Raw genomic sequence first — 16,649 nt, 5'->3', positions numbered from 1 at the left:
TGTTGCTAGGCGACACTTCGGCCACAATAGAGGCAACGATGGCGAAAAGTCAAACCTCATAGCCGACATCTCTTCGTGGTCGCAACAGCGCTGCCGAGCAACTTCTTCACATTCCAAATGCCACGCACCGTAGTCAACAGTAGACCCGCGTCGCGAGCCATCACCAACTTTTTGTGTCACGTTCGATAGCACAATGATGTCTAATTTTTCTTTTGTGCTGAGCACCCAGAGTCTTTTTTTATCCGACTTTCGGCATGGTGCGAGTCCTCACTTGCATGACGCCACAACGCTCTCTGGCACGGCGCTGAAATGATGTTGATGTTGATGTGGCTTTACGTAGGCCATTGTGCTGATCTCTAAGCCTTGTTGTTCTGCCAAGTCGCCCGATGGAGATGACGCACCGCCGTATTTGCGTGACGAAGAGTGGAAACACTATGTGTTAATCGATACGTACGCAATAAGCTGGTACGGTTTATGCAGATACAAAACACATTATGTTCAATGGCTGCTGAGTCTGGGATTTGACATTACTACTTTTAAAACGAAACTACTGTTTAAGCAGGTATGGTTTTGCGAGGTTTTACTGTATGTCCATTGCTCCGGATGGACAATATCATCGACTGCCTGCATTCGGCTTCCTACTTCACTAGATCTACGATGAGAGTATTGGCAGATTCCCATGTACCCTACTGACAAAGAGAATACTGCATTCGTGTTGCTGTTATGATCGACCTGTCAAGTGTGAGAAACGTTCAGGTGTGCGTTCCCATGACGAGATGATTTCCTTCGTTTCAAAAAAGACTTTTAGGATTAGCCTGGGCCATGACCTCTCAAGCATGGGAAAGATTCAAGCAGGCATTCCCATGTCGATATAATTGCCTTCTTCCCCGAAAAAGTGTCACCCCTTTATGCCCTGAGCAGACACAAAGGTGTGGGCCAAGAGGAGAAGACACCAAGGAGAAGAGCTTGTCAGCTTCGCAACCTGACAAAGGCGTTGATACTTCCATAAGTTCCCCAAGTTTTCTAAGAAGACATTGACGACCGCAAGACTGCAAGGGGTTAGTTAAGGCCGTCCCTGCCCCCGTGTTAATCAGAACTGCTCGAGACTCGGATAGAGTCACAACCATGTACCAATGAAGTGAATACATTCTTTTCTACTTTTTTCATCATCACGATGCCCACCTTCATCGTTGTTTCCTGATTCTTGCAGTAAAGAACCACCCGGTCAAGATCGTATCAATGCCCGATGGACTGTATCAATTTAATGTTATGCTGTTTGAGCTTTGCGATGCTCCTGCTGCTTTTGAAAAATTTATGGACTCGATTCTTTGCGGTCTGAAATGGGAGGTATGTTTGTGCTATCTAGATAGTTTCTTGGAGTATTCCACAACCTCTGTATTGGCATCTTAAATAAGTAAGGTAGCAAAAGCTAGTTCATTAAAATTAAATATTAGTTGCTTGTTCACAATGAAAACAAAAAATCATACTCAACTAGCCAGGCACGTACCCAGGATATTTTTTCGGGGGTGGCGCCCCAACCCAAGGCAACTTTTCTATGCAAATGAGGTGGGTACCTTTACTAGTACAAATGTGAATAATGCCCACCATTTGCCATAAAAACGCATAAACCCACAAAAGAGAAATGAAATAAGGTGTATTTTGCAGGTACAGCTGTGCGATACACCTATCCTTTACTTGGTAAACAAAGAACCATGTCAAATGAACTCGAGCAGGAAGAACACTGTCAAGAACAAGTAAAGAAGCCCCGAGAGTGTAAAATAAAGATAACTTTAGTAGAATAGAACTTAAAGAACAGCAGTTGACAACAAAGGCACGCGGACTGCGCGGAGTTGTGTTACTCCGCCAGCCAATCACAGCAGCGAACAAAATCGTGGGCATGCGGCCTTTTCAAAATGGCGTCATACTTGATAGCTCCGGAGCGTCTGCTGTTCTTCAAGAGTCTTTTCATCGGCGGAAGCAATGAGTTGTGCAGCAGACATGGACAAAATGTAAGGAGTTTGAGCATTTCACTCTTCAAAAGTCTGCGGTGCAGTTCATTTCACTGCTGAATCCGTTTTACTCATGAAACTTCACTGCTAACTGAAGTGAAACTTCACAACAAATAGCTGTAGCGAAGCAAGCATGTTATTTCAGTTCAATAAATAATTAGGCATTCGCCATTACACTATAATAGGCGAGGGGAAGTGTATAAAATTACGCGCTAATAATTTCATTGTTGTAGTTACCGCCTTATTAGGGTAACAGAAGAAGTTCGAAGTACGAATTATTTGCGGCCTCGCGGAGGAACAGGGGCTGGCGGTTATGAGGGCGTGGGCAGGGCTTCATTGCAGACTTAAATTCTATCCGACTATAGTAGCATTTTTTTACATTAGCGCTGGAAGAATTCTACAGAAATATATATTTGTGGAACGATCACAGTTCTCTTGGATCCCTTGTTTACTGCTCTGACAGAAGTGCCACAACCGACTTGTATTGTTATTTGGGAAGTTACGTAACGATGCGTGGTCGCCAGTCGCGTACAACTGCATATGGCGCAGGAAGTTGCGATTCTACATGTACTGCGCCCACCGCGCAAGGTTAGAAAAACATCTACATAAGCACAGCAGAGAAGCGGCTACGTTAGGCGGCTCAAATGATAACTGTAGAAGCGTCATTAACACACGGAATTGTCCTCCACTACGACGGTGTTATCACTGCTTCTTCTTTAAATATGTTGATTCATAAATGTTTTCACAAGTTAAATTTGGTAATTTTCGCTTTTCTTTCCTGTTTGGCTGTTGCCTTGGCTCTCTCCCTTAGTAGATCGCTTAATTTGTCAGCTCCTTGCTACTCTTGTTTGCAGTTGCCCATTTTGCATGAAAATGCTGCACAATTAGGCAAAAACCAGACGCGGTAACAGGTGACAGTCATATTGCTTAAGGATTTAACGGTTATTGCAGGGTTTGGTGATGGACGCTGTCTCTCATTATTTTATTTTCCACTTTGTCTAACCCATATCATGTGTATATGGTTCTGAGGATCTCTCAGCGTCGCGGTGAGCCGTCACTCGAGGAAATAATGAAACAAAATGAAAAGTTAACAATTAGCACTTCCTCTGGTCGCAACTCGTTCCACATGCACACAGACCGGCTGACCACGAACTGAATACTTTTCCTGGTCCCCGGATCAGTCTAAATGAAGAAGGCTGAACTAAGAAGCAACAACGATGCGCGTGAGCGTTGAATAGACGGCGACAACTGAATGCACCTCGAGTTAATCGCGCGGGCACCGAATTGATGAGGAAACTGGTCTTCACATCACAGGAGACGCCGATAACTACCGCCATCCAAAAGTAGTGAAAAAGGCAGTGAAATGTTGACCGCCGAATAGCTGTCAAGTCCCAACACTGATTTGGCGGCACTTTAGGAATGTGTGTGAGAAGTGGTGGCGTGGGCGGGGAGGGGGGTATGCGTCTTGATTTCGGGAGGGGGGGGGGGGGCCTTGGGTATGTGCCTGCAACTACCATTAAAACAAGCCTGTCAGCATAGAGTGGGTGCTATTCACGAAAAGCCATAAGTTATTTTTTCTTGGCCACATTTAGTTGGCACATCCGGTACGCAATTTAATGTTGGTTTCTGAGAAACCTGTACGGGCTTCCTTTGTAGCTTCATGCTACAGTCCGGTGGATGACAATATTCCCTGTCATAAATTTTACTCGCCTTGCGGGCTTCCGCAGAACTGATCTGCCGCAACCTAATAGTGTTCTGCAAAGTCAAATAAGGAACAAGTTTTCTTCATATGCCTGTGCTTCTCACATATTGATGTTTACTAAGCTGCTCCAAAAGGCGTATTTATCGCTCCAGAATATACAATTCATGCTCCAAACCTGCTCCAAAGTGCCAAATTTGCTGCTCCAAAACTTCCTTGGCTGCTTCCATCCCTGCTGAAGGGGCTGGAGTAGAAGAAACTCAGTAAACAACCAGGTACCCCCATATAGAGGTGGGATACAACTGTCAAGAATCACAATTTGGAAGTTCTGTATTATAATGCAAAATAATATTTGGTTTTTAATCTGTTAGCATTCTTTGGGTACTTCATGGACTTTAGGGGCGCTATGTACTAGGGGGTACCCAAAAGTAACCGAACATATATTTAAAAAAGCTATGTATTTATTTATTCAATTTGTTTATTCAAAGCCTCAATGTGACCCTGTAAATAACTTTTGTTTTTTGTTTGTTTATGTGTGTGTGTATGTATGTATGCATACATGTGGTTTTTATTTCACTCTATTGCTTTCATCCCTCGCCATCTCACTTGGAGTAGCATGTTGCTATGCTAAATTTGCTAGATGTAATTTCTAACTTTTCTCTCTGGCTCTCTCTCTCTCCCCCTCAATTTATTATAAATGCCAGTTCGACTCAGTGTTGGGTTTTTTCTCATGTTTTGCAGGAAATTGATGCCATCTCATCAACCGTTCCTGAGACAGATCCACAGGGCGAGGATGATAAGGATGAATTACCTGATAAAGAGGCCAAGACAGCCACTTCAGGCTGTCTTCCAGCTTCTGGGACACCTTCCGAAGAAGTCAGCACCGAAGTGCCACAGACAAAAGGTAAGGGTGGTAAAAAAGAAAAATTATCGGGGGGGGGGGGGGGGAGGCGAGAACAACACCCTTATTTCTTTTATAATGATTGACATACATATTTTTATAATAAAGGTAGCCTTGCTTCTCCTGGGTGTCAAAGCTTTGATCATTAATAAGAATGCTATTACAGTAAACCTCAATATAATCAAGTATTTTAAATTTTTATAACTTACCGACTATAGCATACCATGTATTTACGAGGGACGTTCCGAAAGTAAGTTTCGTTATTTATTTTCACATGGAAACTTATTCTACATAGTCACTACCGACATTGTGACATTTGTCATGGCATGCAATCAGTTTGAAGAAACCATCCCGGTAAAATTTGGGGCTTCCAATGCAGGGAACAGGTGCCTATTCATACTGGATAACAGCACACACTTCCATTGGTGACCGCGTTGTCAGCACGTGTCTGTCTGCCATCATGACTTGTACTTGAATAAACTTAGGCACGCTGGTCTGCTGCTACTCTTTCTTCTTTGGCGCTTTGTGCATGTGTCATTCCTCCTCCGCTTACATTCCTTTCGTCATTGAACCAGCAATAGGCGTGGATTTTTATGCCAATTGTTTGTTTCACGTGGTGTACCATCTTTAAAAAAGATGATGAAACTTACTTTCGAGATGTCCCTCATAGGACCTCAATATAACAGAGTGTTCATACGCAATTTCAATCTAAAGAAATTTCACTGCCACTGTGAAGGAATAACGAGACAATAAATGACAACTTTGCTGATGCAGATGGTCAAATGATTGAATTACAAGCGGCTGTTTGCAAACGCTCCACTTAACCCGTTCAGGGTAAAAATTTTTTGCCGCATGCGACCGCCCAGGGTCGCTTTTTTATTGCAGATTTATATTCTTCAGAGGGACCTGTTTAAAAAAAAAATTTACCGTAATTTTTTCTAAGGGGACCGTAAAGGGAGAAAAAGTTATTTTTGCGTTGGTATATATGTACTCTTTATTCATGAATAACAACCATAAAAAAAAAAGAAAATAAACTTACAAGAATTAAAAATTTAATGCATTGTTATACTCATAGTTCAAGGCTTCGAAAATGCGTGCATGAGAATATTTCGCAAGACTCAAATATTCCTGCTCTTACACTTGTATTTACGTTCATAGCATAATCGAACTGCATAGGTGAGCGCACTCAAGAAAATTGTGTGGTTGTGTGCCCATCAAAAAAGCAATACTTGTGACAAACTTCTGCTAATCTTCATCGTATCGCCAACCAGAGGCAATAATTTTTTCGCGTCTCCAGAAAAAAAAAGAAAGAAAAGGAAAAAAAAAAGAAAAGGAATGCGTGGCGGCATCCTTCCTATGTGCACCTCTCTGAGCACTAAACGAGCGAGAAACAGGCGGTCGTCCTTTAAGCAATTAGTAACAAGATAGCCATCAGTTTTGCAAGTGCAAGAAGCCGAAACCATCCATGGAACAAAACCCAAACTGCCACCCGCCCACGCGAATGGTAGTATATAGACGCGCCGGAGCGAACTGGCACTAAAACAAACCATGTAACAAAAACCGAGAGAGGGAGGTGCAAGGAAAAAATTCCCTGTATGCCTGCATAGTGGCAGCACATGCCAGGAAAAAAAAAGTTAGGAAATTGACGCGCTTTTTAAACATAAAGACAGCGCCGTAAATATACAGCATTGACCATTTTGGACTTGTTCGCGGCGCCATATATTTACGTCACTGATCCTGAAAGGGTTAAATTGTGCGCTACGTGACCGTGAATGACTGCTGAAGCCGAGGAGTGTCATGTTCCATATAAAGTCTAAGTGCAATAAGATCCTATCAACGTCGCGCGCTGTATGCTTTAGGTGTGAGTGAAAACAAGCAAGGTTGAGCCGAGAAGGATGGTGGCTTGAGAAGTGCCGTCTTCTTTCCACGTGAGCAAAAAAATGGGGTGGAGGGCAGGTTGGTCCATGTGTCCTTTACTAGTGCAGCCATGACTGCGAATGGCCATCAGGGTGGCAGAGCGCATACACAGTCTGTGTGCTCTGTTTTATAGGTAATCTGCTGCGCATGCAAGGACTGGGTGAGCTGAGATGGTGGGGCTTCTTGTTCGGTCTTCCTTCACGTTTAGTGCTGGAGGTTGCATAATCTTGAGCTTCGGAGACTCATTGAAGCGAGAGGCTGATGAAGCATTTGCTGTACGCTGCCGGCGCTCTTTTATGATAGCCTCGTTTCACAACAGGTGATGCTATCAGATGCGGGGGTAGAGTGGACGCAAAAGTGTGACTGGCTTCGCTTGGTATCGTCATGGTCCTTCAGTACTTTTCATCTGGTCATGAAACGTCCATGTAACGCTATGAGAGAGCTTCCTATAGTGCCCGCAGTGAGTGCTCCGCGGTGCTCGCGCAAGTAGAAAATGGACTAGAGCAGATGCCATATGGATGCCACAGGCATTATTTGCAAGCACTCGCTATTGAACAAGAGTTGACTGCCTGTATTAGCGCATGAATGTTGTCAACACAACATGCAAATCGCCGCCCTGTTTTTGTGCAATGTTCAGAAACATAAACGCGAACAATTTGGAAACAACCACAGCACCTTGCTTTTTTTCCAGGTTCAATTGCATTCGCAACAGCGGCTTAATACATAATTCAAATTGTACACTTGGCCTACTCTATCCTTAGAAACCGGCTACAGAGCAAGTTCATGTCTCACTTTTATGTAATTGCACGTAAAAAAAATTCACCGAAGGTTACGATACTCCCTAATGGGAAATTTGAGTGCAGCTATATATGTGTTTTATTTTGCAATATATTGGCTGGTGCTGACAATCTGAATTGTGCGGCACGTCGCAAACTGAGAGAAGTGTGGCGCAACTACCTCACTAATGGGGAGATAGCAAGAGGCAGCGCATGGGTAACGCATGGGCGCGATTCACAGCAGCCACTGCAGACAGATGTCCCCTCATGCAGCGCTTTGTTTCCATACATGATAGCGGGGGTGTCATCTGTGAAAGGATGACTCATGCTACGCTGGCACCATCTTGTAGCATCGTTGCCGCAAAGCCCGTCTTGCGGGAAACTATACTTTTATTCTCACGCTTTCTGTCTCATTGTTCCGCTGCACCATCCTCCTCCACTTTCCTTCTCGCGCTCTCCACTATCGCCATCTTTCGTTTGTACGTCACATTCGCTCTTTCATCCTTCGCTGTGTTCATTCGCTTGGTTACGAGGACGCTGAGTGACTATGCCAATGCACGCCGCAGGAACGGGTGCCCAAGAGCTGCACCCTGAAAACCTGTGTTTCACACTAACAAAGCTGAATGAGGAACAAAGCGCTAAATGAGGAGCTAGCTAGCAACATTACACAGATGTTCTGTGGCAACATGCGAGCAATCTGCTTGCAGCGCAGTTGGCGCAGCTTATTCGTGTTTCGGAGGATGGGGCGGCGTAAAGCTATGGGTGCAGCCCATTCGTGTTCAGAAAGGTGGAAGGGCGACGGGAGAGAGCTGCACAGAGATGGCTGGAAAATGAGCGCGCGGCGGCTGTTGGAGCAGCAGCCCATTGGGCAGCGGCTCGAATTTCTTGTTTTCTTTTTTAATTTTCAAGGATTTCACATTTCACTACCTTTCGGCTCAGCCACGCAGCAGCCAGACTTCAGGCGCCAAATGCGCCACAAGCAGATTGCTTGCATGTTGCCGCACAACATCTGTATAATGTTGGTCGCTAGCTCCTCATTCAGTGCAGTTCTGCAAACAGCCAAATCGCTTGCGTTTGTCTTTGTTGGTTGCGTCGAAGTCGTTCCTGGTCATGCGGTTTCTCAGTTTCGCTTGACTCACTGTCGAAACGGAAAATAGTTGATCTGCCCGCTGATCATCGGCAATGCAGGACGGTGCCGGTGAAAAGAAAGCGTTCGGCTATAGATTTGGAAACTAAGTGCTCCTAACCGATGAGACGATCGTTGTGAATATGCTTACAGTCGATAATGCTGCATTGGGGCATTGTAGTAAGCGGGGTATTTCATCATGGGAAACATGCAAAAGTTGATGGTGCAGCAGCTTCCCATTGTTATAACCGATATATTGTTAAAACAGCTATCGTTATAAGTGGGTTTGACTGTATCGAAAATTTCATTATATTGAAGTTCATTATATTGAGGTTTAACAGTATAATGAACTCGCATCCAACACGAAAATACTTTTGTTATATACAATATTTGTTTTAACTGTGTCTTCGTCAGACGCTATTACTAGTGAGAAACACATTTTAGACTTACTTACGGTATATCTGATGATTTGTTAACGGTACCTGTGTATGTTATATCGAGGTTTGATTGTGCTCACTTTAATGGTTCAGAGTTGTGTGTGGTTATCAAATGCATAACCTTTCCTACATGTCTGCTCTCACATCATTATTTACTTCTTTTGAACATGTGTTTATTGTAGAATTTAGTTGCAGATTGGCTCAATGACGACTGCAAGAAAATTCTTAACAAATCGTTGTTACTATCTTCTTTCCCATAATAGCAAACGCTGCGGATGCACCTTCAACCACTGAAGGTGATGTTCCCACATGCCCCTGGGTAGAATGCATGGATGAAGCAACAGGGTACACCTACTTCTGGCATCAGTTGACCAATGAGGTGACGTGGGACTGCCCTCCGGAGTATGAAGCCTACTGGGCACAGTATGGGGAACCAGTTGATGCAGAGAGCATTGTACCTGGACATGGAGCAGCTGCTGCTGTTTCTTCTGCAACAACTTCAGGACTGAGTGATGGTGCACAGGGGCTTCCTGAAACCTCAAGCAGTGCACCAGTGTCTTCGATTGCTGTTACTGCACCTAACAGCAGCAATTCATTGAATGTTCAAGCTGCTGATGCCTGCAGCACGGAAGGTGGAAGCGCCAAACCTGCTGTATCATCTGCAACTAGTGGATCGGTTGCTAGCCAGGCGGGAACACCGGAATTGAGTAAAACAGTAACAGTGTCTGGCAAGAAGAAGCGCAAGCAGGAAGCTGCCATTGGGTATGTGGCTGCACACTTTTTGGTGCTGTGTTCAGTGAAATGACTGGTGTGTACAGGTGTGTACAAGAAAACAGTTTCAAACCAAGGAATTGCTGTACTATTGTACTGAGTCATCATCCATCCTCAAGACATTGCTCACCCCTTTTTCTTACAAAATTTTAATTTCACAATGTACACCAAAATATTTTCCACCTTGCAAAACTCTTATAGACGAAACAAGGCCTGCATGTTTTGGTGCACCTTGTAGTACCAGTAAGCAGCTTTTAAAAGCGCAGCTTTTGTTTGCAAACCTTGCTGGGTTTTGTGACTGTGGGCACTGCGGCCTGGCTCTTCTCTTGCCGAATAGGCCAACCTATCACAGCAGAGTGCACGTCATTACGTTTCTTGCACCACCACTAGATGGCATTTGCAACTGCCGCGGCACCAGCCAAGCGGGAAAAAGAAAGAAAGAACTAGAAAGCTCGCTTTTACGCGTTCATGGCTGCATGGTAAGGAGGAAGTAAACACTTCTTGAGGATAGTATGGATTCTAATTGCGCTACGCACATATGCGCATGCTGCCTCTGAAACCACGATGCGTTCAAGACGTCCATCGTACACTAGTAGTCAGCAACTCCGCTTAACAAAAGGCTCGGTATAATTTCCGCGCTTGTATGTGTACGTGTACTCCCGTTTCAACTCTCTATAAACGCACACAAAGCTTCGCTGTGTATAGATTCTAGCTCATTTGACCTGCTGCACTTAAAAAAAAAAAATTGTATGTGCGTTACAAAATATGGCTACCTCAGAACATAATGTCAGCTCATGATGCTGGTTGGTCTTTCATCAAGCATGTCATTTGTTGGTCGTTCTTGCTGATTTTAATTTGGCTAGAAAGTTGAAGTATTGCCAATCCTCTTTTATTGATAAATTATGCAGTTAGGAGAGGAGGTGATGGCTTGAGATACTATAGTACATATTTTCCAAGGGAAGCAGTTTCAAGACATGCTACTCTTGTTCATGCTAAAAAAGCCTGTAAGCTGAAGTTGCATTGTGGTCATGGCAGCCTGGAAAGACAGTGGTTTGCACTATATTTTTTATGCTGTTACCAATGGCAACTCATGGTGGGGATTTGACAAAGCAATCAGCTTAGAGTAGAGCTAAGGTACAGCTAGCCCTGCTGAAAAGTCTGAATTTGATGCTATTTTATTTACATGCACTGCTCTGCCTTCAGCTTAGTTTTGTGGCATCTCTCAAGCTTGCTTCATATGCTGTGAAACATTGTCATGTGCATTACATCTTGAGAGCTCAGGATAGGCCGATACAAATGACCGTCTTGATACTTTCTATTATCAAGGTGTGAATTTTTTGTTTTACTAAGTTTGACAACTTACATCTTCGCTTCAAAAAGGCCTAGAACAATGACTTATACCCTATGAAACACTATGAACATTCAGAATCGATTCCGTGTGCTGTACTTTACCGTGCAAGTTGCCATTAATTAGCTAATTAGGCCCTAAACAAAGAACATCTTGTTTTGGACATCATAAAAAATAATTATAGGAAAAAAATTGGCTGAGGTTTAATTCTAGTAAACCTAGTTGTCATGAGCGAAAGGTCTCTTTGGCTTGGTTTTGCCAAGACTATGCACATAGTGTTTCATTAAAGCTAGGCCACAGTCTTTCACACATGTTACACATGCTGCCGAATGGTTTGTCCGTGAAGTCGCGGTGAAACCTGGCTGTCTCAGCCAAGCTTGCTGGCAGCCAAAGGGTGTGGTGCATCATATGTTCGTTGTGGATGCCGTTGCTTCTATCCACGGCTTTGTCTCCTTCTCCTTGTTGTTGTTTGTGCTGCTGAATGACGGCGGCGGTTTCAGTAGCTTCGATCTTTCCGTGCTTCAGCACTTGGTAAGCTCCTCTATAAGGTTCTACTCTGACCTCCCTTTGCTCTGGTGTTTCAGCAGGCAACTTTGCCTTTGTCTGAGGTTTTGCAGCCTGCTGACTAGCTATATCTACTGGATAATTGGATTCAGCCTGTTGCTTGCGCTCGAGTGCACGTACAGATGGCCCAGCCGGCGTGCCGTCCATGGTGAGACTGGCTGACCAAGCGCCGGTGAAGTGGCTGTTAAACCCTCGTCTAGTCACTTTGTACCGCAGCAGCGAGGCTCCGACACCTCTCCGCAGCGTATTACGTGGTGTGACGTCACACCTGCCACACTTGCACTCCGGTGGCACGAGGTCATTGTGGCATGATAAATGACCTTGAGCAGATTTTGATCATGTCTGCCTGAGATCTCGGCTGGTAGTAGCTGTTTCAACTTTAAGAACACTGTTTGCTGTCATAACTCCTATGAAATATTGAATATGACATTAGGCTTTGGAGCACTGCTGAAGGGTTGAGAGCTTATCTTTATTAATATTATTTTTAAAACATATGGGCACCTGTTATTTTATGCACCAGGCTGTGTTGTATATCACAGCTGCCTGCTCAGTTTGTCCTTTCTTAATATACAACACAGCCACGCTTTCTGGTAAAGTGCTGAATTAAAGAGGGCGTCACAGCTTCTTGTGTTTTATACTTAGCTCACAAATTTCTTTTCTTCTTGTCTTTTGTGCAGGGTTATCATTCCAATAACTTCATATGGTGCATCCGACAGTAGCTCATCTGAGGGTAGCGACGAGACTTATTCAGTTCAGAGGGCACAACGGAAGAGGCATCCTTCCAAGCGGCTGAAGGTTGCTGCCAAGAAGCCGCGTAGGGAGTCGCCACCGCTGGTTGCCTATGGACCACAGCTGCCGGACTCTGTGCTCACTCAAGGAGAAGAGCCTGTGTACGGTCCACAGCTGCCAGATGCTCCCGACTCCATGGAAGTAACAGTTTATGGTCCGCACTTGCCAGAGGAGGAGAAAGTTGTCTATGGGCCCCACCTACCAGAGGAGATTAGAGCCGTCTATGGCCCACACTTGCCAGAGCCTGAAGAGAGGGTTGTGTACGGACCACACTTGCCAGAACCCGGTGAACCTGAATTTCATCAGCCCCCCATTTTAATTGGTCCACAGCTGCCTGAGTTTCACGAGTTCGCAACTGAAAAGCCCAGTACCAGTGTGTTTATTGGCCCATTGCTTCCAGATGGATTCTATGAGAAACAATCGGAGTGCTGTGAAGAAGAGAAACCCGCGGTTCGAAAACCGTGTCCAAGCTTAGAAGATACTTCATCTCACTGCATGGAATCGGGTGAACCTATAGCTGCATCTGAGGCACCCACTGCTCAAGGAACCCAAGCTGGCGAAACTGTACAGGAAAGTATGCATTTTCCTGCAGCCGCCAGAGAGACTTCTGGTGCTCCTGATGGAACGACAGTTAGTGCAGTGCCGGCATTGTCTGGCCTGGTGGATTACCCTGGCTCTCCTGTCACTGACAGTGAAACAGATGATGAGGGGAAAGATAAGGAAGATAAAAAAGTGTTGACGCCAGCCCCAAACACTGAGAAGGAGTCAACTATTGTGAACTATCCTGTCATGACTAGTGGAAAGCTCCAGTTTGAAGCAGTTGTGCAGGATGTGCCTAAAGAAGTGGTGTCTCAAGGTGTTAGTGAAGGCAGTTCCAATGCTCGTGTCAGCTCCTTGGCTGTAGCAGGACAGCTGAAGTCAAAACAAGTCAAAGAGGCAAAGGTAATGTCTACTTCTCTCTTTTTCTCTCTCCTCCGGTTTACATAATTTTCCTTGGCTATGTGCCTCATTTAGTCCCAGAAAATGATTTGGTGCAGCTGCCTTGGTGCCTAACACTGGCTTGGACTGTAGAATGTTATTCTTATCCTCTACTAATCGCTTTATCATCACCTACTGCCTGTTTAAGCATTAAGTCTACTTGTTGTAGGAAGAAAATGTAACAAAACAAAGCTAAACTTTGCCGTGTGAACAGCGGTAGCCATTCATTTGGCTAGGGACTAACACAGTGAAAATCACCTTGAATTCGTCAGTTGCTAATTTGATTCGGCTGCAGGGTCTTGTACTCCTGCATAACTTTGCAGCACTTTCACACAAGGCTGCCTTATTTTTTCTTGGAAGTGCTTGTTAATGTGTAGTTTTCATACTGTGCAGGTAATATGGAGCACACAATTTTCACTTAGTAGTTGATTATACAGGGTGTCCCAGCTAACTTTAGCCAGCATTCAAAAATATGCGAATGCCATGTAATGGGACAGAACCAAGGTAATGTTGTCTGCCGTCGCTTGGATACTCAAATTATTATTTTCCTCATTCTGCCTAATTAGCTGATTATTCTTAATTGATAAACTTCTCAAATATTATAATTAGGGGAAAAGTGTCGATGAGAAAATTGTAGAGCGACATGAAAAACTCCTGGTACAACTTTCTGTTGCTCAATACGTGCTACATAAGTGTCTTCCGAGCATGAAAGAAGCCCGCGAATGCATGCAAAATTGCCGCGTGAATGACCGCTCTAGGCACTTTATGCATATTCGCGGGCTTCTTTCATGCTCAGAAATATGATTATGTAGCACGTATTAAGCAACAGAAAGCTGTGTCGATAGTTTTTCATGTTGCTCTACAATTTTCTCATTGACACGTTTTGTCTAATTATAATACTTGAGAAGTTGATTAATTAATTAGGATTAGTTATGTAATTAGGTAGAATGAAAAAAAATATATAATCTGAGTATCTCCAAGCAGTGGCAAACAACATTACCTTGGTTCTGTTCAGGTATGTGGCATTCACATATTTTTAAACTCTGGCTAAAGTTAGCTGGGACACCATGTATAGTAAGGATTACATAACACTATTCATTACATATCAGCAGTAATGGTGGGCATTAAATATACTGCAAGCAAACTGAATTGCACAATGCCATATAGTTTCTCTTCTTCTTCTTTCTTCTGTGAAGCTTGTTTATGGCATATATGTTTATTTAAATGAACATGGAAGCCCTCATGTAGAAGTTGGAGTAGTAACCTACTGAACTTATTGTCCATCCACATATGCCTATCTGTCTGTATAATCCTTTCATAGTTTGGCAGCTCTCTTTCTCCAGTACTTGTTCGTGGGCAGAGCCACAACAGGTGGTGATTGGCCACTGCTGTAGATGGAGATTCTGACGTTAAGGCAGGAGGTGGCAGGAGGTGGGCTCTGCTGCCTCCACAAGTTGAGGTGCCACCTCACCTACAGTATTACACACTGTGGATAATTTTGTTTCCTTGTGATGCTTTAATATGCTGCAAGACAGCTGCACATTTTGCCTTGCTTCATGACCTCATGTGTGCACCATTTGTTTTCAGAAGGGATCGCAGCACCTGGTTTCTTATGGCGACTCGGAGAGCAGTGATGACGACAGCATGGATGTAAATGTTACTGCTACGGAGCCGCCACTTGCCTCCACAGCTCGACCAGCCCTCCCTTCAGCAGCGGATGAGGAAGATGAAGAGGAAAAGCATGTGGGCCTTGGTTGCTCCAATAGAGATGCCATGGATGCACATGTTACAGATGACAAGAACCCTCCACCAGCGAAGCCATTTGTTGGAGTCAACTTTGTCAGATCATCCGAGTTGCTTGTGTTGAGTGAATGTGCTGCTGAGGTTGATAGTGCAACTGAAGGGAAGACAAAAGAGGCGGAGAAAGAACAGTCGCCTTGCTCGGAGAGAAGTACTGGCAATGAAAGCTTGGCCTCCCCACGAGAACAGACGACACCGAATGATTCCGATGTGGACGATTTCGATGATGTCGTGCGGGCACTCGACATTGCTTTGTTAGAGTCGGTGAGTGTGAATTTTTGTCTTGTCTCTCGCCGACTTGAACCTGAGCAGTCTTCATGTAAAGCCACTTTAATGTTGAAAGAGAGAACTGTATAGCTTTTGTGGTTCGTACATTGTTGTTAAGGTGTAACTTATGGGCACTGTCAGCTCAGTCCTTACGATTTTTTATTTGCAGGAGCATTGAGTGTGTTGCCCTTTTGCTTGTATATAGTAAGGTGCAGCAATGTAAACTGTATACAGTCAAACCTCGTTATAACGAAGTTGCATCTAATACAGAAATACCTAAGTTATATCTGATATTCGTTATAAGCAAACATGCGGACATTGACGAAAAAGCAGGTGTATGCGTAATAATCGCAAGTGTGATCGTTAGCAGCACACATGCTTTGCATAGTTGCTAATACAGTCGAGCCCACTTATTACAATATTCAAGTGCCAAGAAAATGTCATTGTTGTAACCGATAATTGTTACAACCAGTTTGCACGAAAAAACAAGGCAAGTACAGTTGAACCTACTCATAGCATTACTTTAACCAGCTTTAACTTTGCATCGGATGTAACAGTGAGCACTCGTGGTACCCTGAACTTTTGTACGTTCTATGGTAAAATAAATGGCTTACTACAATGTTCCCACACCACATTATTGGCTGTAACAGTTAAATCTGGCTCCTGGTTGTCTGTTTCGCAAATCCTTTAAGGAAGAAAAACAGCGCAATCTTCCAAGCTAGCTAGCTAGCTAGCCTCTTATACGGACCCAGTGACCCAAGTTGTCTACCTGTTTAGGCAACTAGGTATGTGCTCCAGGTTGTGATACGTCGGATTCCAGCTTCCTGATTTCTTGCTCTCATCATGCCCTCATGCCACGCCCTCTATCCTGGTTCAATGGCCCAAGTTGTCTAATAGTTTGGGCCACTAGGTATGGGCTCATACTTGCGAAGCACAACGCATGTGCTTGATGATACTTGCCAAAATATTGTCAAACTTACCGGTACACATCCCTCCCTCCCCACAACAGGAAAGGGCTCTATATATAGTATGCCGCCGCCATAGTTCCGCACGACGGATACCAACAGCATAGAGCAACTCAGTCTATAAGGACAGAATTGTAGTAGGTGCATTGATTATAAATGTACCATGCTTGTAATCAGTCTAGCCATTTTAAAAATACTGCTTTATTGTCAAACTCGAGGCTCTGACTTACTAATGTTTGAACTTGGGCTGGTCAGTTATTTGGCATATTTTGGCAAATAACAGCATGTAGATGTTATGTAAA

The 16,649-nt window shown here is 44.1% G+C and overlaps 1 protein-coding gene across 4 annotated transcripts in view; it reads left to right on the top strand.

Annotated features, from left to right (window-relative positions):
• Window positions 1-16,649, top strand: part of LOC139057435 (uncharacterized) — a 69,111-nt gene that overhangs the window by 3,025 nt on the left and 49,437 nt on the right. For all 4 annotated transcript variants that reach the window (XR_011512793.1, XR_011512792.1, XM_070535704.1 and 1 more), the window contains exons 5-8: window positions 4,450-4,612; window positions 9,129-9,627; window positions 12,226-13,279; window positions 14,903-15,379. Coding sequence is in view for 2 of the 4 variants with exons in the window: in XM_070535704.1 (XP_070391805.1) it covers window positions 4,450-4,612; window positions 9,129-9,627; window positions 12,226-13,279; window positions 14,903-15,379 (2,193 nt within the window). In the remaining 2 variants the exon portion in view is untranslated. The remainder of the gene's footprint in view (window positions 1-4,449; window positions 4,613-9,128; window positions 9,628-12,225; window positions 13,280-14,902; window positions 15,380-16,649) is intronic.

This window comes from Dermacentor albipictus, chromosome 3 (assembly GCF_038994185.2).
Source record: "Dermacentor albipictus isolate Rhodes 1998 colony chromosome 3, USDA_Dalb.pri_finalv2, whole genome shotgun sequence".
Taxonomy (NCBI): Eukaryota; Metazoa; Arthropoda; class Arachnida; order Ixodida; family Ixodidae; genus Dermacentor; species Dermacentor albipictus.
Note: the sequence above shows the minus strand (reverse complement) of the source record. Positions and strands in the feature narration are given on the sequence as shown.